At 40.1% G+C, this 24,046-nt stretch overlaps 1 protein-coding gene across 4 annotated transcripts in view; it reads right to left on the bottom strand.

Annotated features, from left to right (window-relative positions):
- Nucleotides 1-24,046, bottom strand: part of NRF1 (nuclear respiratory factor 1) — a 119,483-nt gene that overhangs the window by 19,542 nt on the left and 75,895 nt on the right. For all 4 annotated transcript variants that reach the window (XR_010663654.1, XM_065938914.1, XM_065938916.1 and 1 more), the window contains 5 exons: nt 20,461-20,619; nt 18,614-18,811; nt 17,900-18,001; nt 12,227-12,384; nt 5,501-5,625 (listed from right to left, as the gene is read on the bottom strand). Coding sequence is in view for 3 of the 4 variants with exons in the window: in XM_065938914.1 (XP_065794986.1) it covers nt 5,501-5,625; nt 12,227-12,384; nt 17,900-18,001; nt 18,614-18,811; nt 20,461-20,619 (742 nt within the window). In the remaining variant the exon portion in view is untranslated. The remainder of the gene's footprint in view (nt 1-5,500; nt 5,626-12,226; nt 12,385-17,899; nt 18,002-18,613; nt 18,812-20,460; nt 20,620-24,046) is intronic.

Below are 24,046 nucleotides of genomic sequence, written 5' to 3'. Positions count from 1 at the left end.
CCACCCCCCTGCCCTTCCTTTTCTTCTCTGTGCCACACCAGATACCCTATGTGACCCTAGCCACACTTTCTATGGTAGAGGTTCTTCATCTTGGTGCGGGGTGGGGATATGGGAGCTCTCTCTGATCTACTTGCACATCTGATCAAAGCTGCAGATCCCAGAAAAATATAAAATTTCTGTGCAGAATTTTTCACAATCTACAGATCCGAGTTAAGGATGCTCCAGGGCTACAGTCCATGGGGTTGCAAAGAGTCAGATATGACTGAGCAACTTGACTTAAGCTTTGTATAATACACATAAGCAGGTTTCTACAGAAAGTTAACACATACACGTTGCCTGCTGCAGGTCCAGCTGGGCTGATCTTTTTATCGTAAGTACAGGATGGACCTTTCAGCCATCCTGTCTCACTTGGGAGGCCTTGCTGGATAAGAATGTGTGTTCTAATCTCTCATGAAGGATCCCACTCAAAAGTCCTGCTCCCTTTTCTGAACTCTACGTTACTGTCCTCATCCATCTACTCTTTTGTCCCCCTTGCTAAAAAGGCCAATTAAAAGAAAAAGTATTCCAGTGATCATGGTTGAGATTAAATTCAACTGGGAAAACACATGCATATTTTTAAGTTTTTTAAAAGGCTAAAGAAAAACAAGGAGGTGAAAAAGTGATGACATGGTCAATGTGAAAGGAAGATCAAGGTTTTTTTCTGAAAATTTTATGTCGATGAATCTGGGGCAAGAGTCAACAGTAGCAAGGCTGTTGCCAGGGTCAGGCCAGAACAAAGAGGGGAGTGTGATACTGAAGAGAAATGAGAAGGGCTGCTCCTTCTCTGTATGTAATGTAAATGCCTTGTAACAACCAGGTTCAGTGTTCAGAAGACAAGCCCTCCAGCCCACTTCTCTCCATGTAGGGCATGGGGAAGGCAGCTGTCTCAGGCAGGACAGCATGGGCAGTGGACAGTCTCTGGGTGCTGGACAATAGAGAAGATGTAGTTTAGGAACACTCTGGGGAATGAAAATCAAGGGCTGGAGGCAGAGCCAAAGGGAAGGCTGCGGTGAGCAGGAGGGGAAGCAGTGGGCCAGTCAACTTGCCCCAGGCAGAAATGTACACCCCCCAAGCTCTCTCCCACATTCCCCAACCGTACCACCTCGGTTTCCGCTTCCCTGGAGACAGGTGGGGAGACTGAAAGAGCCCAGGCACATACTGGAGGGCAGCAGGATTCTGAGGAAACAACTCTTCACCTGCATTTACCTCCTTCTGACCATGATCTATGTCTCCCTAAACAAGCTCCCCTCATTCTAAACAGCACCCACCCAGGAATTCCTTGGTGGTCCAGTGGTTAGGACTCTGAGCATTCACTGCTGGGCCCAGGTTTGCTCCCTGGTCAGGAAGCTAAGATTCACATTCTTATATAATGCCATATACCAAAATAAATTCAAGATATTTTATAATATTTAAAATAAAAATAGAATTCATAGAACTGGCATGTAATTAGATATTGATCTGATTTGGGTGAAAGAGAAACAAGGAAATAAAAGTGAAAGTAACAGAAGTGAAATAAAAATAAACTGGGAAAGTTTGCAATACAAAGGATAAAGGGATTATATCTTTCTCCTACTGATTTGGAGAAACTCTTTATATATTAAAGACCTCAGTAGAAAAATGGGTGAAGAACACAAATACAAATAGACAAATACTAAAATATATATGTGTAGATAAAAACATGGGAGAAAAAAGTAAAAATATCTTTCACTAGTATTAAAAAATACAAATTAAATAAAATTCAACTTATTGCCTACCAAATAGGTATACACACACAAAGTAAATTATGCTAATATCTAATGTTGGTGAGGGGTAACTAAGCAGGTTCTAAACAGTTCTGTTGGAAGTATTAGGAAGGATAAGCTACGTAGAGAGCAAAGATTCATAGGTGTGGGCAAGATTTTGTACCAAGATGAACACCATTATTTATGTTGTAAAAAATTATCAATAACCTAAATTATCGACAATAGGGGGCTGATTATTATGATGGATAATATGATGATATATTAGCAAGTATTAAAGTGATCTTTTCAAAAAACATTTAGCCAAATGAAAGTGGTTAAGATATTTCAAAACAAGTTAGAAAACAGTACAACATGATCCTAATTAGATTAAAAAATTTTATGAATGGGGTGGGGGAGGCTATATTTTAAAAACTCAACAAAAACAAAACCAAAAACAAACTCTCATAAAACATTCTATGTAGTGGGATCACAGATGAGCTTTATGATCAGGACCAAAACAACCCTCCCCCAAGAAAATGCTTTTTTCCTGTGATAGAAAAGTGCCAACCATTTTAGAAAACACTGATCCTTTCTAAGCAACACTGGTAAGTAGTTTGATGAACAACATTTGAAGCAGATGATTCCCATTACCATTATTGATTAACCATGAACTTCAGTTATTTGTTGTTTGTCCCCAATCGAGATTTTTGTCATTTTGTTGTTGTTGTTGTTGTTGTTGTTGTTGAAACAGGGAGGAAGATAAAAGATCTGAAGTGGTCCTGAAGTCCATTATTAGCAAAGGGGGTTCTAGGGTACAGAGGATGGTAGAGAGAAAGGAAACCAATGGGCAATTTAAAATTGTACAACCTCTTAAGGTGTGCTGTGGAGGTCAAACAAGGGATAACTGTGTTAAAAACAAAGAAAAGAAGGCAAGGAAAGAACTCAACCAGAGCCCTTCCCCAGCCTTACACATTCTGAAGAGAAAGGCACTTGTGAAAACCTTTTAACTGAACCAAATCATGAAACACCATCATAAAAGACAAAAGACACATTTATAACTATTTAATATGAGAGAACACAAATGAAATAGAGTTAATGCTAGTGCTGAGTAGTCCCTTTAGTGTTGGGGTGGGACAGGGTCCAGAAAAAAGGAGAAAACTTCAGGTACAAGGTCTTTGTCAGGTTTGCCTTGATGACTTGGAATTTAAACTTCTGCCACCCAGGTGTCATCATCCCTAACTTGAAAACCACTGACCTACACTGCCCTGGCCATCTCGCATTGGTTACTGTACTCTAGTAAGTTTCATACACAGTGGTCCTCCATCCCTTGTAGTTTCATCATAGAAGATGCTGAAATTCTTGCTTCAGGCCTGAACCGGCCAATATCCACACTGTTCTTTTAAGAGTCATCTGCTAGTAGGATTTTTGTTTAAGTCATGCTCTGGAATCTGGGATGTATTTTTTTTTCTCCCCAGTTGTGTCTGTTACCAAATAGCAACTTGTTCTGCTATCATTTGGTTATTCCTGATAAGAAACAATTCTTGATAATAAATTTGGTCTACCGGCAGATACCATAAGCTTGTCATCACACAGGTGACAGACAATGCCAACATGACACAATCTGAAATGATGATGAAAAAAGAACCCTTAAAAGTCCAGACAGACAAATTAGTTGGTTAAACGAGAATAATTTGGTTCCAAGTCCCAGAGTAAATCCTAAAGCACTCTGGGTAAAAGTGTTAGAAGAAGGTGCATCAGAATTACTTGGGTCATATCCAATATTTGATTCATCTTCTGAATTGCCAAGGTATAGATGACATGATGTGTGCCTTTGCCTAATATTAGTAGGATGTGGCACAACTCAACGGTCTGATCTGATGGCTGAGTAGACATATCTACTTGGCGGGAGACCCAGAGAGTCCTCACACTTACCTATTAACTAATCTATCTGAAAAGGTGAGCCGGGGGAGGAGGCAGAGCTACAAAGCAGTCTCCTCTTGCTCAGACAGGTCAAGACCATTAGAAGGGATAACAAAGTCTCCCATCAAATCTGCACTGGAAGTATTTTTAGCAGTTTCATAGTGAACAGGGGTAGTTCCCAGGTGGTGCTAGTGGTAAAGAGCCCGCCTGCCAACGCAGGAGACGTAAGAGGTGTGGGTTTGATCCCTGGGTTAGGAAGATCCCCTAGAGGAAATGGCAACCCACTCCAGCATTCTTGCCTGGAGAATCCCATGGACAGAGGAGCCTGGTGGGATATAGTCAATAGGGTCACAAAGAGTTAGACGCAACTTAGGGTACACACATGCATAGTGAATAACAGCAATTGCAATTCAGAATGTGACATAATCAGATATCCCATCCTTCTCCATTCAAAGTAGATGAGGACTCAGATGTGGAACAGAAAAAGGTAAGAAAAGAGTAGGATTCTAGCTAAAGAGGGAGAATTTCCTTAATTCCAACTATGGTTCATTTCATCCTGAATATACCTGGCTGTAAGATGCCCTTTACTTTGCAGTGCTCTGGTTAAGATCAACTCTATCTCTATTTGGGTTAGTTCACGAAAGCCCCTAGCCGTACAGAAAAAGCAGGCTGTCGTAATTATGTTTGTCTGTCTGAAGAAAATGATGCTCAGAAGCCACACAGTTCTTTACATTTCCTATTGTTCTCTGGAAGACCGAAATGCTTTCTTCTCCCCACTTTTGAAGAACGATGCAGCATTTTGTCTTTCTTCCAAGACTTTTCCACTAACATATTATTCTGTTCTTAGGAATCTACCCTTCAGAAAGTGCCAAGGGCTTTCCTTTTAGCCACTCATGCCACTAAGGAATTGTCTGCCTAAATAAAAGTATGTTATTATCTATCCTCTTTCTAGGACTTTAAACTACAGGTCTCCAAAAACCACAGAGCAGTTAATCTGCCCTACTGAAACTAATTATATGTGCATTTTAAAAGCTCAATAAACAGTTGCACAGAGTCTCACAGAGCAGGGCTGCTCCTCCTGTTGACCAGACTTCTGAGGCACTTTCCCAGGCAGCCCAGTCTGGATAACTGACTCCCAGAGCCTGCTGAAATGGATTCAGAGAGCCTCACTGGAGCTGAAAATCCCTGTCAATGTATTTCTATGAACTTTATCTCTTTTGTTTATTCAGGATAGCACCAATATCCAGAAGATCAAAGAGCTGGGAAAGAAGGGCAGAGCAGTGGCATGTTACTGGCTCAATCCAGAGGTCTCTGATGAAGCCGCACTGAACAGGAAGCAGAACCCTAGCATCAACCAGAAAAGCGCCTTCATCACAGCCTGCTGGCTGACCTCGATATGAGATGGTGCTACCTTTCTCAAGGTGGTCAGAACATTCTTTGCTACCCCAATGCACTCGCCCACAGGAGTCTCTGCCCTAGTAAAGGACACTCCTCCACACCATGGGAGAAAAAGGATAAAATGCACCTCACAGAAAAACTTTAAATCTTTCTCAGCAAGTCCTGTCACAGCAAACAGTTACTTCTCAAATAAGCCATTCAGTTAGGTAGCCACTATTTTGACTCCTTCCTCCCCCACAGGAAACCCAAAGTCTTCTACTCGTGAAAGAAATCAGAGGCTCCTAGAATTTTTCTAGGTATCAACTGCCTACCAATACGAACTCAGAGTTCAACTTCATTCTGAAGGGCTTGTTGTCAGTCATGTCATGAAGGCTTCGGTGGAAACAGGGAAGAAGTTCGATAAAATATTCATGCGCTCTTACCATTAGCATCTTGGACTCCAGTAAGTGCTCCGACAGCTGCTGCGGTTTCCCCAGACAGGACGATCTGTCCCCCCCCTTGCAAGGTGGCCTCGGCCAGGGTGGCGACAGCATGGGCGGCAGCTTCGCTGTGGGTACAGGAACAGGAGGGGATGTGTGAGGTGACGGAAGGAACAGCGCAGCCGCAAGACAGACCGACTTTCACCCCGGACGCCATGTCTGCCAGCCTCCCAGCAAACAAGGGATTCCAGCGTCACTGAGACCACCAGAGCAATTTTTAACTGATAACAGTAAATAGCTAGAGAAATGCCAAGTCTCTCGTACTTATACAGCTAGAGTGAGGCTTTTCTTTAAAGCCGGGAAATGGGTGTTTGAGGACAGAAGGCACTCCTTCCCAGTCTCTTTTTTACCAGTATCAACTGAGTGCTTGCAAGTCATAGTGGGAGCTCTGATACAAAGTCACGATGCAACAGCCATTTCGGTTGTCCACCGCAAGGTTTTCTTTTTCTCTTTTCTCTTACACAAGGCAGACCATCTGAAACTGCCCTTTTATGGCCAAGCATGGATGATAATATGAGGAGTCAGAAACCTGGGTTTTTTATTCAATTAATATTAAATAACAACTCTTCACTACTCTATAACAACATATATGAGAAAAGAATCTAAAAACAATAGGTGTATATATAACTAAATCATTCTGCTGTACACCTGAAACTAACACAACATTGTAAATCAATTACACTCCAATATAAAACAAAAAAATTTAAAATATACATAAAAATATATTAAATAATAACAACTTGATTTACATCCATGATTTCAAATATAGAGTAATGGTTGACTGGTATCTTGCAAAGTTCACCCCTTCCTTTTGCCTCATGTATACGTAGGCAACACTAAATTAACACTTTAAAGTTTAAATTATCATTATAAGTCCAAACTCCTTGACTCAAAACTTAATAAGTAAATCTCCCTTCACTGTAAAGCAAACACTTTGTAGAATAGAAAGGTATTAGGCATCTCTTTACACACTATTCTGACAGTTTGTATCCCATTTTTCTTTTCTTTACTATATACATAAATACTCATTTTTACTGATTCTGTGATGATACAAACTATAAAATGTATTATTACTGTTTTATGTGCCAATAAAAAAGAAAAGTTCCTGTGAATTCCCTGGTGGTTCCCCTGGTCAGAGAACTAAGATCCTCAAGTCACATGGTGTGGCCAAAAAAAAGTTCCTGACAACTGTAATCATAAGATTATAGTTTACCATCCAAACTTCAGAGATGTTAAAATATCGGGTGCTGGGGGAGAGCAAGCGACAAAATACCAGATACATTCAGCACCTCTTCTGGAAAGTATCAGCTACTACTTTGCAAAGGTACTGAGCGAATATCAAAAGTGGGCCTGGAGGAGAGAAGGTGGCGTCACTAAGTTTATCAGAGGTGGACGAAGTTCTGGGTCAGACACTAACTAAGCCAGTGGATTCAGCTTCGCTCTGTAGCTGTGGACTTTGCCATAACTATGGCAGTCATCTTGAAGGGCAAAGGGCTGTGAACTGCTTAGGGCAAACGTGTCATGACTGTGGGCAAAGCAGCATGTACCAAACTTAACAGTGTCACGTTCACCTAAGAAAGTCAACAAACAAGTAAAGCGACTGACATAATCGTTCTTCCGAGGAAGACTTCTTTTAACTTCTTACCTAACTTTGTATTTCCCCATGTAAATATTCTTTGACATTTGTTCAAAATAATAAGAGCAAAATTGCTGATTTCCCCCACTTTCCTAGTTGCTCAGCTGTGGATGTTTTTAATTTCCAGCCTTCTTTGTCTGACTTAGTCCAATATATTATACATTTCAAATTTTTTACTTCCTTTATAAAAAATTGGGGGATGGAATTGAGGTTGAGCAAAAAAGTTGGACAGAATCAGAGCTTCCATACAGGCCCTTTAAAAGTCAAGATCAATCTCTATGCTAAAATGTACTTCAGATCCGATATCAACAGCCCATCATTCCACAGTACCTGTACATGAATTCAGAGGTAAAGTGTGGACTCTTGACCTGGAATTACTACTAAGGCTACTCTTTACATTTTACAAGGTAGATTTTAATTTTAGGATGCATCATAACTATTTATTAGAGATGGTAAAACAAATGATTATTTAGTGCCTAAGACCCATAACTTTGCATATTTTTCTGAGAAGCCTGTGTCAGGTAATACTACCAGACAATTCAACAGTGTTCAGCTATCACTTATTAACGATAAAAATATTTAACACTTTGACCTGAGACTTCATGGAAAGCCAAAAAGTAGAGTCTTTGGAAAAGGCTTCAACTGTGGTACTCTGAAGAAGAAAGCTGGTATTTGAGAATTGTTTATATGGAAATAGGAGCTCTGTTTACAGGTCACCTCAGAGACTGCTCATTCCCCACAGTTTTTTTTTTTTTAATTACAATCTACAATAATTTTATTTCTATGACCATCAAAGGTGCTCTCCTGACACTCTTGGATGCATGCTTCCAGTATGGGGTTTCACAGGCTCCAAGGGGGAGAACAGCTACCCAAGCCCTGACCTGGAAGAGTCCTTGTATCCAGTCACACCCATTTTATGATGTCTGAAAATCTAAATATTTGAAGTCATTTTCTTTGATACCTTTCTAAAGTAAGTTATGCGAGGAGAAAAGCTGTGAACCAGCAATGACTAAGGCAACCTGGAGAGCCAGGGATGAGCGGTCTGATGGGGATAACAGGTCTACATGTTGGTGAGGTTACTTACTTACTGCATGTCCTGTCAGGAGTCAGGGGCAAAGCAGTGATGGATGAATCTTTCACATGGAGCATGAAGACAATGGTGCTGCCTGTGGTCAGCAGACAATTATTTCCAAATCTAGTCTAACCACTTACACTAGGCTTCATGGGAAATGATCAAATGATATGCTGCTAGAAAAAGATTACCTTTACTTAAAAGGTGAGTCAGGATCAAAACGTCACTAAGCCACCACTTCACAATTTTTTAACAAGTCATTTCCAAACCAGAATTTCAATGAGAAATTTCCATCAACTCCCCCCTCTCCCTTTTTCCCAACTTTTTATCTGCAAGTGTCTCACCTTCATCTATAGGAAAAAGAGGCAGCTGCACACTCTGCCCTCCATTTCCAGATAGGATTTCTGAACTAGGTTGTCCATCCCACATTAGTGGACAAATAAATACAAATCCATATATTAAAGCCATGCTTTGTTTTAATAATATCTCTAATTTTAAGTCAATATTTTCATTTAAAAGACAGTAAGAGTAAATTTTTCTTTAAAAATAGGATTCACTTCCTTTTTTAAAGCCAAGCCTCTTCACTGCAGAAGAACAGCAATTCTAACTTCCTGGGGCATTTCTCTCCCCACAGCACTGAGTCACAGCACCATACACAGTAGACATGCAGTAAAAACTATCTCCCTGTCAACAACACAGCACACGTTTATAGGAGGGCAAACATCGATTCAGTCTACCCGTATTTACCATGCATCTTTATGCATAAAGACTGTACTGACGCTGCAGGACCCAGAATGTAAGTCTAGGACGACTTAACCAACAGGCTGAAACTTGAATCACTGTTCTGCAACAAGCAGATGGTGATTTCACTTCCTTTCACGTCGGCCTGTTCAGGGTGAACAGCTTTTTTTTTTTTGAGTTGTGATGCTCTGCTTTTCATTTGTTCACTTTGACTCTCTATCTCCTTCCTAGAAGTACTGATTCTGTATTTTGAAAATAATTAAAATTAACAAGTTTCCAGAGTATTCAATGATGATTTCTTCATAGCCCTTTTTGGTTATTGTAAAGCCAGGGTGGGCGACAGGTTGTGAGCCCAGGGCCCTCAGTCTAACTTGCTATACAAAACTGCTAACAGTCTGGCTGGAAAAAAGGAGGCCTGTTCTGCACCTGTCCTGACCGCCTTTCCCATTAACAGCCGAGGGAGCCCCTCTGCCTTGGGCCCCACCCGCCATTCCATGTGGCCGGCCTCTCTCTCTTTAGTCTGTGCCCACACCTGCTGCTTACAGTGCAGCAAAGGTGCAGGTGATTGTTAAGAGAACCAGGCCTGCTCCACCTGCACCCCAAAGAGATGGCTGGAACAGAGCAGCTCTATGAAATCATTGTTACCACAGGAACAAAGACCAGATTCACAGTGTATTTTTCACCAAGATGACTTCCAGCAACAAATTCTGTGGAGAGGCTGGGAATGGGTCTCATCCCACAGAGAAGCAAACACCAAGGGCTTGTGTTTCAAGTCCAACCCTCCTGACATTAGACAGTGGTAGCAGCTCCTGGAATTCCAGGAGCCCATGACGTTCCCCTAACAGCCTGCAATGTCTAGTCGTCACTGCCAGGCCTGGTTTCTTCACCTCCAGCAGTGGCTGCAACATACCATCCCCCAGCACTCACTGGGGCCATGATTGCAAACAGATTTCAACATCTCTTTACTCCTTCATGCCACGGTGATCCATATTCTCCTTACTTTGGAGTAAACACTGTAGCCGCCTCAGCTGCCTCTGAGTTTGTTAACAAGCCCCCAGGGGAAACCATTACCCTCCCTGCCTTTGGAAAAAAGCCCTGGTCCTCACACGAAAGGGAGCCAGAAATGTGCCTCATATTTTCCAGCATATACAGGCTTCTCAGGACACTCACACTTCACTGGATCGTCCAAGGTGCTGGCTCAATGACATGAAGTTCTTCTGGCCTTCAGTGGTGGCCTGTTAAGACCACATGCTACAGTGAGGGGTTACCAAACCAAAAGGAAGGAGTGTCTTACTCTGGCCATGGTTTTCAGGAAGTTTATCTGTATGTGTCTTCTCTCAAAGGTACGAGTAGGCCTGAGTCACAGTGCAAGAGACCAAATAAGACTTTCATGTTAGTGAAAAATGATACGGTTCAATGGGCTAAGAAAGAAGTTTCTGTTCCGAGTCACTCAGGGACTCACTGGTAACTGGAAGGATAAGCATGTATATGTTTCAGTTCAATCACCAAGTCCTGGCCACAGTTCCTTCAAAATCCAGTCACTTTATCTCCACTCTTACTAGTAGTTTCCAAGCCTTTGACGAGTCACATGTGGACCACCTCTTCTCAAATGGACTTCCATTTCTAATCTCTTCTTACTATAAGCAATTCTGAATAGATGAATCTTAAAATCTAAGTTAATTGATAATAAATGTAAGCCCTGAAATGCTAACTACAGGTCAGCCAGTTTGATGAGAGTTTTATATCCATCATTTCAATGAATCTTTACGATTCTACATGATGAAAATTATCCTCATTTGATGAGGCCAATGCACTGGGGTGAAATTTCTCAAGGCAGTATATGGCAACTAAATTGCAGAGGTAGGAGTCAAACCTGAACCAGTATGACCCCAGAAATGGTCTTAGCTATCATACTATACAGCCTCATGGAAACCTGTACCTAAGCCTATCAAGGCTTTCTACCATCCATCACAGCCAATCTAAACTTTATCTGATATTTATATTTTGGAGGAGGCAATCCCCTCCTGAATTCCCCCTATGTTCATAGTCCACACTATACAATTGGACAGTGAATTACACTCTGACTAATATGTTTGCTAAGTGTTTTACTGAAATCAACCTCCCAATCACATTATTATTTCTTTAATGGCAGACAATGTATCTTAGAGCACTCGTTATATACAATCTTACCTAGTAGAGTGCTGGCATGTCACAAGAATTCACTGACTATTTGAGACTAATAGCTGCTGCACAAAATGATAACAGCAACCTTACCATATGCTGGGCACTAATCTGAGGCTCTCACATGTACTGCCTTTTCCAACTCTCACTCCCATTCTCACAGTAGGTATTGTCTTTACCCCTGTTTTATACAGAGGAAAGCCTGGGCATTGAGTTCAAGTAAACTGCCCAAGTCAAACAGCTAGTAAGGGACAGAGATAGGATTCAAACCCAGGTAATCTGGCCTCAAAGCACACCCTCTTAACCATTATTTAAAATATCTGGGTCCATTGAAAATAAAATTGTGTCAGCAATGAACAATAAGAATAATATGGGGATGATTTTTTTCTGTCAACAATCAATAGAAGGAAACACATGGAAAACAATACAATTTCGTTTTGGGAACTACCTCTTACTAGACTATTCCATTCTACAGTATCCTTCCTAAATATATCTGTAGAAAAAAGGTTCAGTTTTTCCCCAATAATCCAAAACTTATTTTATTTCAAAGGCAATGATAAGCAAAGGAAACAAATTTCCTGAAAAGTCAGTAAAGTTAGCTCCTGATCAGCTAAAACATGGATTAATATCCATAACAAAAAGCAGTTTCTTTGTAGGGTAAAAGGAAAATCAATCCCAAAGCTTCTTGATTTTTTTTTTTTTATTACATTCTTTGGTCCCTTTAAAAACACAAGGTACACCTTGCTGTTGCTTTTGGTCTGTTAATGATCACAGAACAGGATACAGCAAAAGGGACCCATATCCCTGACCAGCAGGTTTCATCATGAAGTCAGAAAGGCTGAACTGGTTGCTGGGGGTGGAGTGGAATGGGAATGGGGTGGGTGAGGGCTAATTACAAGACAACTTTACAATATCTTATGGGTTAAGAGTATTAAGTTCCAAATGCCAGTTGTGACAAAGTGAGGTACGACGTTTCTCTTTACATCTGTATACAGGGACAGAGTCACCCTCCTCTTTTATTGCCCACCCCTGCCTCCACCTGTTGAGTGCCATGGTGACCGTAGCTCCCTGTTGCATCTCCTGAGAAGCTGCCACTGCGGCCTCTGCCAGTGATGCTACCGCCTGGGTGGCCTCTGACGCTTGCGTCGTCTGGATGGTCATCTCACCCCCCTGTAACGTGGCCCAGTTTTGTTCCACCTGAGGCAGAAAAGGACAGGCTAGTTAAAAAATCAGTCACAAGAGGATGGTGATTATGATTTCAAAAGTCATATTTCTAAAAAATTGCCATGTGCTCAGCCAAATACATACATACTATAAGGTAACATGACTTACAATGTATAGGACAGGGTTTTTAGCATATTTTTTGGGTTAAAAAGGGGGTATTAGAATATATGTTTGAATTTGCTTAAGTTTGCACAAAGAAACTCTGGAAGGACACAAAAGAGACCAATGAAAATATTTTCCTCAGTGTGTGTGGAAATGTGGGAATAGGTTGGATAGAAAACAGAATGCAAGATTTTCCACTGTATCCTTTTAAATAATTTTCAAAATATCTGAGTTTTTGAATAAACCATAGTATACTTCTAAAAAACAATTCAAACTGTACCGAAGGGGATAGGATACAATGCCAGTATTCCAGACTCTGCCCAAAGGCCACTACTATCACCTGTTTCTCCATTTCTCCTGCATCTCTCTGCAGAGATATTCTCTTGATATATGAGTGTATTCAGACACACACACACACACTCTGAAGAAAAACTGCAGCATATACTACATATATCCTTGTACCCTGCTTTTGTCACAAACAATACAGCTCTGAAATGATTCTAACTTGGAAGGTATCAAACTGCTTCATTTGTTCATGATTCATAATAATGGCTGCATAGCATTACACAGATACACATGATTTATTTAACCAGCCATTTTTTAATGGGCATTTAAGTAGCTTCCAATGCTTTGCCATTACAAACAGTACTGGATGATAAACTTATATACTACTTTGTATAGTTTATGTAAGTCTACTTATTCAGTAAATTCCTAGGGGTAGAATTATATATTAAAATTACTTTGTATTTCTATTTTTGATGGAAACTGCCAAATTTAATAAATATTTTTTTTAATGTAGCAAGAACTGCTTTTCTTTTACTGGTGAGGAATTATGAAGAAACAAAACAACAAAACAAAACAAAAAACCGTACTATCTGGTTATTTGTGGTAGATCAAAATTTATCTTTTTTAGATCTAGCACAGGGTTTCTCAGCCTTGGCAATTTTGACATTTTAGGTTAAACAATTCTTTGTTTTGAGTTCTGTCCTGTGCATTGTAGGATGTTTAACAGTATCCTTGGCTTCTACCCAAGGAGATACTAACAGCATCTTCCCCAGTCATGAGAATTAAAAATATCTCCAGACATCACCAAACGTCCTCTCTGACTGGCACAGTGGTGTCCCTGGTTGACAATGACTGATTTCAGTATGATGCTTTACATTAAGAGATTCCATCCCCCCACCCCCGCTCCCCAGTTCTGGATACCTGAATCTAGCTACTTCAGTCCATTTTGTTCAATAAATACTGTTGAGTATCTCTCCCATCCCCCACAACCAAAAGCCAAAAAGCAGCAGGGGCAATGAAAGCCATTTCAGTTCTAAAATATGGCAGGTGATAAGTCGAGCAGCTCAGGTATAATATTTCTACAGATTCAGGTCTTAGGATGCTAGCTGTTCTTACTGGAGCTCCCACTGGGGCCCAGTGCTGGTTCACTTGTGCCTGTACCTTACTGTGTCCCAAAGAAAGTACCACAAGCTCTAAGAGAATAGATCCTTAAAATGCCTTCCTCTTTGGGTCTATTGCTATACTTTGATTATCACAGTGCTTCTTCAAATGTTTGGCAAAGGCCCCCCCAGAGAATGAGACACCACTCTGAGCTACCTTAATATGTGCCCTAAGTTCTTATGGGCAGTGGGTTGTGGCTGCAAGCCTTCAGTGCTCTAAGAGTCAGAGACATCCTACTTCCTTCCTTTAAAGCTGCAAAGGTGCCCACTCAGGAATTCACAAAACTCTTGCTTCTTAAGGTATTATTGCTTTGGTCTTATTACTCCAATGAGCATCACAGAAAACAACATCATTTGAGATAACGAATTACACTGCCAATTTCTAGATGGCCGATGATTCTATTCTGAAAATCAGCTGAAGCTGTCCAGCCCTGTAGCATTTCCTCTTTCCACATCTGCCCCAACTATACTTCTGCCCACCCCACTGTGGAGTGGGGCCCTGTGCAGTTCTCCCAAGTACTCAGGCTCAACTCACAGCAGCAACTTCATATACATGCATTTAGTTACAGCTATTATTTGTAGTGGAAATGGTATTAGAATGTTGCCATATACAGTATACGTTAAGGAAGTTGAATTTATGGCACAGAAGATTAATGGATTGTGGTAAACGGTGGAGAAGAAATGGGAAGAAGAAGTAGATGAAGAGATTTCTATTCAGAGTAATGACAGGCAATACATCAATCAGTTTAGGTGTTAAGTTTCTCTGGAATTTCCTATTCTTGAGTCTCAGTGCTTTGGCTGTGCTTGCCTGGGCTCTTTCTGTGCTCCCTTGCCATCTTTTGGGAGCCACTCTATGGTTATCTATGCCTGGGTGTCACCATGTCCCAGAGAAAGGGCCACACACTCCAGAAGGGAAAGATATTCAGAGGACGTATGGCCAGCTTCTGTGCTTTTCTGAGAGAGAGCCACTACAGTGAGGCCTTTCAAACTGTGGCGACCTTTTCACTCTGGCCACCACGAACCACCTGTGGCTCTTCCCACTTTCACACTGTGACATGCTGCGTGTGCTGCTCCCTTTGATAGGAACACAACTCCCATCCTTCCTGTTATTGCTTCCTATTCACCCCTCTGAGATCAGGTGAGATGAGAGTTGGGAGAGCTCCCTTGAAGACAACTCCCTATAGCCCAAGGCTCAGGACCTCTCCTCTTGTGTCCCACCACACCCTGGGCTGGCTTCTACTAGATCCTTATCCCATTGCCATTTTCTCTGATGTGTTTTTCTCTACCAGCCACCTGTGGGCTCTTTAAGAGCAAGGAAGGCTCCAACTAATAAAAATAAATGGGGGGAAAAATGATAAGTAAATGGATTCTTAAAGAGAGAAAAAAAAAAAGTAAGAGCAAGGAAGGTCTTTATTTTCCTCTACTTTCCTCTACTAAAATATATAGTGCCCGGCACAGAACTCAAAAAGCATTTACTTAACAGCGAGATGAAGAACATGTTCCATTATTCACATTTCCCTGCTTGTTCTTCAGTGTGCCCATATTTAAAATAAATTGATATTCATAAAAAGCCCACCTAAAATAAGTTATGCTACTTCAGAACTGTTAACATGTGTTGATGGCTCAGTTTAAAGTTCATGTCTCTAATGTGTCCATATTTCAGTTCTTCTGCTGCTTCTTTAACGGAATCATGTGTACCACTATTATCAGCTATCACAGTGATGAAACTAATTGGATGTTGAATGCAGTATGATTTAATGTAAGACCTTTCACTGGCAAGGCTAGGATAACAAAATGACCTTACAACTTCTAAAAGTATAAATCCTGTTTATTTCTCTAAAGCACTTTCTGTTCCTAGGAAGAAACTATGCTAAATACAGGCAGTAGGATGTTTCTCCTGAGTCATCTGATGCTTTGTTGGCTTGATGTGGTCTTACCTTTCCAAGCCAGTGAGACAGTCTGACTAATCACAGCACTCGGGGCTCAAAACTAAGATGCCTAACAACCATGTCAACTTCTAAGAGAAATCAGAAGGCAAAGAGAAGCTAACTATAAAATCTAAAACATTTTGCCACTTTCTGAGACAACGTATGCTTCTTTTCTTCATATCCTTTTTGTTTTATTGGAAATATGGGAAGGATTAGAATTTTTAAAATCTGACTGAATTTGGATATTTACCAACAGGTTATTTGTGTATGTCATTCACACACTTCCATATAAATGACTTAAAATGATGTTAGTCTGCTAGAAAAGTCATAGATATGTGACTAAGATGTTTTTTCCCTTCATATTTTCCATGAACTTTTGAAAACGTTGATTACGTGAAGTCATTTTGTAAAACAGGTTTCAAAAAATTCATCTCTAGAGAAGTGTTTAAGAAACTCAAATAGTACCCAGGAAATGTTCAGTAGGGAGATATGGTAAATAACTTCAAAAAGTAACCAATCCCATAAATACCAACCTTTGTCTTTGCTAACTCCTTCACACTTCAGGGAGTGTCTGTCCTCTAGTCTTAGTGTTTGGGGACTGACAACTTTCCCCCTCAGCTAGTCCATTCTCTTTTATGATGATTACGTACTTTGATAAGTCAATCTTCTGTTGACTTTTACCTTTCTGTACTGGAAAACCAAAGGCCAGCTCCTGCCCCAAATCCTCCCAGTCTCGGTTACCAGAAACACTCCATCCTGAAGGTACCACTCTGCAGCATCTCTTACAGCAAGGACCACAGTTCATTCACACGGGCCCTCTCTGAGAGCAGGGCTCCTGTGTAATTCAGCTCCATACATCTAACACCTGAAATGCAGCATGGCAGGGGCTCACCACACGCTGGCTGGCAGGAGCCTGCTGCAATTCTCTTCACCTCACTAGCCATGAAATGCAGCAGTCCTCTACCTTTCCTGAGATGCACAAATGATAGTGATTTTGTGATGTTCTCAATGGAAACAGTCTATGGTTTTGAACAAAGGGGAGATAATATTTTTAGTTTCATTTCTGATATGGTTCTTTGACATCTGCTGGCTAGTTTTGAAACTTCAGGAGTACAACCTTTAGGGGAAAAGCCCATAGTGACTTAACAAACCCTTTCCTGAACTTCACTGATGGCTCAGAGCTTAGACAACATTTTTCTAAATGTGTTACTCAGCTTCAACACTTAAGTTACTCTGTACCTTTGGACAAGTCACCTAACCTTTCCCCTTTTACCATGTAAAAAGCGAAGATGATAACAGAACCTATACTTCCTAGAGGTGAAAAGTGCTTAGTTTACTGAGTGCTCAATAGAAGTTAACTACCTTTAAGTTTATATCCCATAATTAGCTCACTTTTGATATGGAAGAATTTTCTTGTTTTTTTTGTTTTTGTTTCTTTGGGGGTTTTCTTGACTGTGTCACACAGCTTGTGGGATATTACTTCTTCAACCAGGGGCTGAACTTGGGCCATGCAGTGAAAGCGCTGAGTCCTAACCACTGGACTCCCCGGGAATTCCCAAGGAAGGATTTTCTCATGAAGTATTTTTAAAGGCTCATTTACAATACAATAAATCATGTCTACTGATTTACAAATATATACACATATACATATCCCTTCAAAGAATGTTTTAGTCAACTTGTTTTAATGATCTAATTTTTAAAAATAAAGTCTAAAGATTAAATTCTTTGGGATTCACAGCATAAAAATATTTAATGGATATAAAATGCTATGTTGCAAATGTAAAATTTTAAGTTCCTGACAGTTATGTCTGAGTCATAAAGATCCATTAATTTCAATTGTTATACACAGAGTATGCTATTTGCAAAACTGGCATGGAATGATATTTTTAGGTTTATTTAAGACAATGCTATAGATGTCTAGGCTACTTACAGTCTCTTCGTATTCTGGCCCCTACCTTCTCCTCCACCTATACATTCAAGCATCAAGTAAAAACAGACTGAATCCTTTCTTACCTCTCCATCAGCCACCGCCGAATAATTCACTTGGGCAACAGTGACTGTGGTTGGCAATTCTGAAGCATCAGCCAATGTGGCTACTGTTGCCCCTGTACCAACCTAAACAAAAACATTGAAGTAATAAGTGTCAATGAATGGGTTCTTCAACCTCTCCTTTGCTCAGAAGTGAAGACTCATTCAATCCCAAACTCAGTAGAGGTAATGATTAATATGCACTGAAATATGAAATCAATGACTAAAATAACACATCAGACACTAACATGAGCTTCAGAGTTTTACTTCAACCAAATAAGTCAATATTAGAAGCCATCATGTTGCATCATTGGTGCCTTAAGTCAGCTAACCAACTTTCTCTTCTCACCCCAATCTGAATTTTAGACATTCCCTATCTACCAACAAATTGTGTTTTACCTCAGAAGAGGTAAGTCAGAAGGACTGCTTCCTGGCCACTAACAGAGTAAAATAACAAAAAATTAAAACCTTTTTTTGTTTTAACAGAGCTTTGATTTGGAAATATACAGAAAAGCTATCTATAGCTCTGTATTTAGCAAAATACAAGCAATTTAAAATATTATTTAAAAAATCAAGTTCAGGTAGGGAAGATCTTAGGAGCTGTATAAAGTTCATATAAGAATTTATGTACATAAAATTCTCTAGCCTGATCTGCTTCAGCAGCCACAGTCTGATTCACTCACCACGAGGCTTCCTCACCTGGATGAGCGAGACAGTGCCATCAGGGTTGCTGAACGTCTGGACCACGGTCTGCGAGGGTACCAGGTGGGCTATGCTGTGTGTGGCCGTGGCCTGTGTTTGTGTCTGCTGATCTTCAAACGCATACAAAAGGTCCTCCCGCCCATGCTGTTTATAACAGTTTTTAACTATGGTCCGTAGTGCTTGGGTCCATGAAACCTGTCATCAAAAGACCAGAAAAGCACAGAAAGTCACAAAGAATGCTGGTTATTTAGTTCCACTGGGGAATAAGGAGCTGGTTAGTTACCAAACAAATCAAACTGGGATGGAGTAACTCTCTTCAGGATTACTTCTCACAGAGCCATGTGAACACAAGGAAATTCAGCATCAAGTACCAGAGATTTCACACTGGCTTCCTGCCTGATCAAGATCTGGATTAGCTTTTGGGTTTTATACCCTATTCTAACCTGAGGGAATGGGGAAACAGTGTCAGAGTTTATTTTTGGGGGCTCCAAAATCACTGCAGATGGTGACTGCAGCCATGAAATTAAAAGACGCTTACTCCTTGGAAGGAAAGTTATGACCAACCTAAATAGGATATTAAAAAGCAGAGACATTATTTTGCCAACAAAGGTCCGTCTAGTCAAGACTATGGTTTTTCCAGTGGTCATGTATGTATGTGAGAGTTGGACTGTGAAGAAAGCTGAGCGCCGAAAAATTGATGCTTTTGAACTATGGTGTTGGAGAAGACTGTTGAGAGTCACTTAGACTGCAAGGAGATCCAACTAGTCCATCCTAAAGGAGATCAGTCCTGGGTGTTCATTGGAAGGACTGACACTGAAGCTGAAACTCCAATATTTTGGCCACCTCATGCAAAGAGCTGACTCATTGGAAAAGATCCTGATGCTGGGAGGGATTGGGGGCAGGAGGAGAAGGGGACGACAGAGGATGAGATGGATGGATGGCAACACCGACTCAATGGACATGAGTTTGAGTAAACTCTGGGAGTTGGTGATGGACAGGGAGGCCTGTCCATCGTGCTGCAATTCATGGGGTCGCAAAGAGTCGGACACAACTGAGCAACTGAACTGAACCTGAGGTCAACTCGTAAACCTCTCATAAAACAAGGTTACTCTTTTGTCAAGAATTTTATTTAAGATTCTTAGTAAATTTTAAAAGCTAACCAAAAAACAAATATGCAGAACAAGTAAGGGAGGATACCTGGTTTAGTCTTTTTTCTTTTTTAAAATGTTTCATTATCAGCAGACTTGACTAGTTTCACATCTCTATATATTTTCAACAGTGATTCTTGCTAATCAGAAATAAGGACATTTCTGAGTCTTCAAAGTGATTAATGGGGCTTTCCAGGTGGCACTAGTGGCAAAGAAGCTGCCTGTCAAAGCAGGAGACTTAAGAGACTTGGGTTCGATCCCTGGGTCAGGGAGATCCCCTGGAGGAGGGAATGGCAACCCACTCCAGTATTCTTGCCTGGAGAAACCCATGGACAGAGGAGCCTGGAGGGCTCCATTCATAAGGTCACAAAGAGTTGGACACAACTGAAGTGACTTAATATGCAAAGTGATTAATACTTTAACTTCAAGTTTCTTTAGTTTTCCAAGCACCTTATAAAATTACAATAGTCCAAAAGGCAACTGCAGAGAGAAATATAAATTCACAGACCTATCCCAAGTCTTTATTGTGATGGGCTGATAAATGGGAATTAGTGGATATCAAACTTCTTTTTAAGGATGGGTTTGACTACTACACACATTTTTAGACTTTTTATAGCCTAAGAAGCAGAACAAAAAAATTAGCTGTTTGGTTCAGAATAAAAAAGCAGCAGGAAACTCAGGCTAGAGAGGCCTCACCCTCTGCTTCTGCTCTTCTGTGCGGACGTCACTCCGCACGTTTGCCCACGGGATATCTTCAGGCCACCAGATGGGCTTGCAGCTTTCTTTGCCCCAGCCTGGTTTCCCCCGACCCGTAGAGTACTTCAGCATCTCTGGGATAAACGCCCGAAGCTGGGCCTGGAAAACAAGAGCACAGTCATCAGCAGTCATGAAAGACATCTGGGATATGTTTGTGTCTCCCAACAAATTCTAAGATTATAAAATAAAGAGCCTTCCTTGAGGGTCCCAGAGAGTTCCAAAATGTGATAGTTCCAAAATAGAACTGACTGCTTCCCATAGGTTACTAGAGCTCCATGGGTGATGGAGAATTATATGTACACTGATAAAGTGCACCTTAAGCTGCATGTCATACACTTGTTCCTATAAAATCAAGAATACCTAGCCCTGTGTTTGACTTCCACCCCCTAAGGTTCTATTGATGCTATAGCTCATCTCCCTTCTAAAACATCTATGCATATAAGGTGTCAAACAAAGTCAACATGCTTTCAGAAAAAAAAAAAAGTGTTGCTCTGGAGATAGTAATCAGAACAATAAGATGAGAGAACTAAGAAGTGAGAAACAAATGAAAATCACTATTATTTCTAAATAGTATGATTGTGTATCTGGAAATCCCTAGAGAATAAAATGAAAAACCACCATAAACAATAAGAGAATTCAGTAACATGACTGACTATATGAAAATATATGAAAGTAAATGGGATTTACTTAATAAAAAGGGAAAATTGAATCAGTCTGGGAAAAAAAAAAAAGAAAAAAAAGGGAAAATAACTCTAAAACTCTTCTAAAAAGTTTTTAGTAAGGTAGTCCAAAGTCTACGAGTTTGACATAATTGCGAACAATGATTTTTGGCAAGAGAATAAGTTTATCAAGTTATAGTCTTCCCCTTCAGACCTACTGCTTTCCTTTGAACCTGATGGTCTACAGTACTCCAGACATAAGCAACATCTTCCATCTAAGGACATACTTATATTGCCTCTTATGACCAAAATGAGAACAATTTTAGCATGAGTCAGACCCAAGGACGTGGGCTTGTAGCTTATAGAGAAAGAAAAAAAATCAGAAATGGGAATACTTAAGTATTAATGAGAGAATGAGTAGAGCAACCCTTGTATTGAAGAACCTACTTAAATATCAAGCTTTCTCATTTAAATATTATTTAATTGAAAGATGATAGAAATTAGCAGATAATATGGAATCACAAATCCAAGTCAGTAATGTTCACCTAATAAAAAGCTTTGGTTGACAGTATTTACATTGCTAATTCGTGTCCCAAGCCTGCTATTTCACCTCTCTTTCTAAGCCCCCCTCATCTCCCAGACAGTCTCCTGCCTGCAGGATATGATATAATACACTCTGTTATATATTTGGCTCTGTGGCATCAAGCAGCAGGCTAATAGAAATGTATCCATTTGCAAACCCAGGCTATCAGCTGGCTCATGAGGTCACTTCTTCAGTTATTTTAAGAAAGTGCATCTCAAAGTCATTTTTCCCTTTATCCTAGCTTCCTGGGAGTGTGTCTTTTTCTAGCCTCAGTTATATAGAGAAGGAAAAGGTTCAATCCTCACAATATTTACATTTCTTCATATGAAGAAACAACAGCTTTCTCAGATGCATAAACAAAGTAAACTCATATCACAGATTTCTACATCTCCCCTTTCTTTTAACTCCATTAACAGTCTCCAAAAGGAGAGTTCTTTATATCCATAGAATGAAGAGATAATGAAACAAGAAGGCTAAATATCTCTAAATTAACAAAAAAACAAAAGTTTTCTTAAAAGTCTGAAAAGATGTTTTATTTGCTAGAATTTCTAGATGGGAAATATTTCAAAGTCCTAGGAAGAAGACATAGTGGAGGCTAATGAGAGAGGCAGCAGAAACAGAAGCAGCACAAAGGAAAGGAGACTTCCACAGACAAAAAAATCCCAGTAAATTAAAAAAATGGACCCAGAGTGAAACTAACAAATTTCAATATAGAGTCAGATCTTAACTTTTTAAAGCATTATCAGCTGTACAAAATTTGCTTCTATATAAAAATAAAAGGCAAAAAGCACTTTTTACCAGAAAAGTTAACTTTTCAAGTATGTACAGTTTAGGGATGAAGGAATTTTTGCTTTTAAGTGCACAGAGATAACGTGATAAAGGCAATTTTCCACCACACTATTTTTATACTGTTCCAAATAGTGAGTGCTCACAAAGGTATATTAATAAAGGGAAATGAGCTATCTAGTATAGAAAGAGTTAAATTATTTCTTTCCAGAATTCAACACTGTGCTCTCATTACCAGTTGGATTAATTACTGGTCCTGGAGAGTTTTGGAAACCCAAGCTACTCAATGTGCTTGTTAAGGAAGGTTTGTCTTTAATTCGCAGGGGAGACAATCAACAGGATGAGCAAAGGTAAAGCTTATCCTCTCCGGCTGTCCTTTAATTGGGCCGCAACAAGCTTTCCTGGCCTCTCATTCCGATTTAGGGCTCAAGATGGGCTTCAAGTGTCCAGCTTGGTAAGTAAGCCCACCTCAAATCAGCAGAGGGTAGAAAACACCACTCCTTCCAGGGCACATTCAGCAAAGAAAAAATATGTAAATCTGTGCCAGTGGCAATCAAAAATAAAGATTATATGGAAACCATAGATAGTTTTTAAAAGAAGATTTTTCTAACTTTTAAAGTTTTAATCTGGCCAAAATGAAACAATACTTCTTCATATGCTATAAATTTTCCACTTGTAAATTCAGCCACTTCTTTGTGGGCCAACAATACATTACCCTTATATATTCCCAAATACTCTTCTTATTCCCTCTCTCTTTGCTCTGCATGTACCCGAGAGGAGGAATTTTGAGGCTTCAGACGTCCACTTAGGTTCAGTTACCAAGAAAAGCCCTTTCAAAATAAAATGTTTGCCAGTCCCATATCTACTGAAGAAGGTGGAGAATATGCAACAGATTTAGAGATAACAGCTAAAATCAAGCCACATTAAAAGATGATGTTTTCTACATCCCACAGGAAAACAGCAACGGAGCAGAGAAGGAAAACTGAAGAACTTTCAGACTGTGGCTTCATTATTTTAATTTAAAATTATGAACTTCCAGTTGACAGTCCCTATCATACTCTGATGGATATTTAAAGGGCATTAGAAAATAAAAGCAAAATGATTTTTTTGCTCATTATTGGGAATTATTTGTACCCCTGACCTCTGTTCATAGAGGTAATGAAAGTGGCTTTCCTTACTAGAAACACCAATCCTATGTCCCCACATTCCCCAGGAGGGCCAGCAGAAACACTGGTTTCTCTTAATCTCATTTTCCCATAAAACACACTTCATTGGAAACACAGGAAGAACAAGTTTGGAAGGAAAGATAAAATCACAGAACAGCCAATGAAGACATTCCTCTCTCAAGCCAACACTTCTGCCTCTGTCCCCATACACCATCAATCCATTACCTTGTCTCCCTCCCATTAATCAAAACGTTTTTAAAAATTCTACCTTCTCTTTGAAGGAGTCAGAGACTGGTCAGTTTCTGCTACCTTATCCTAACTGTGCTCTTCTG

The sequence above is a fragment of the Muntiacus reevesi genome, chromosome 6 (genome assembly GCF_963930625.1).
Source record: "Muntiacus reevesi chromosome 6, mMunRee1.1, whole genome shotgun sequence".
Classification (NCBI taxonomy): Eukaryota; Metazoa; Chordata; class Mammalia; order Artiodactyla; family Cervidae; genus Muntiacus; species Muntiacus reevesi.
Note: the sequence above shows the minus strand (reverse complement) of the source record. Positions and strands in the feature narration are given on the sequence as shown.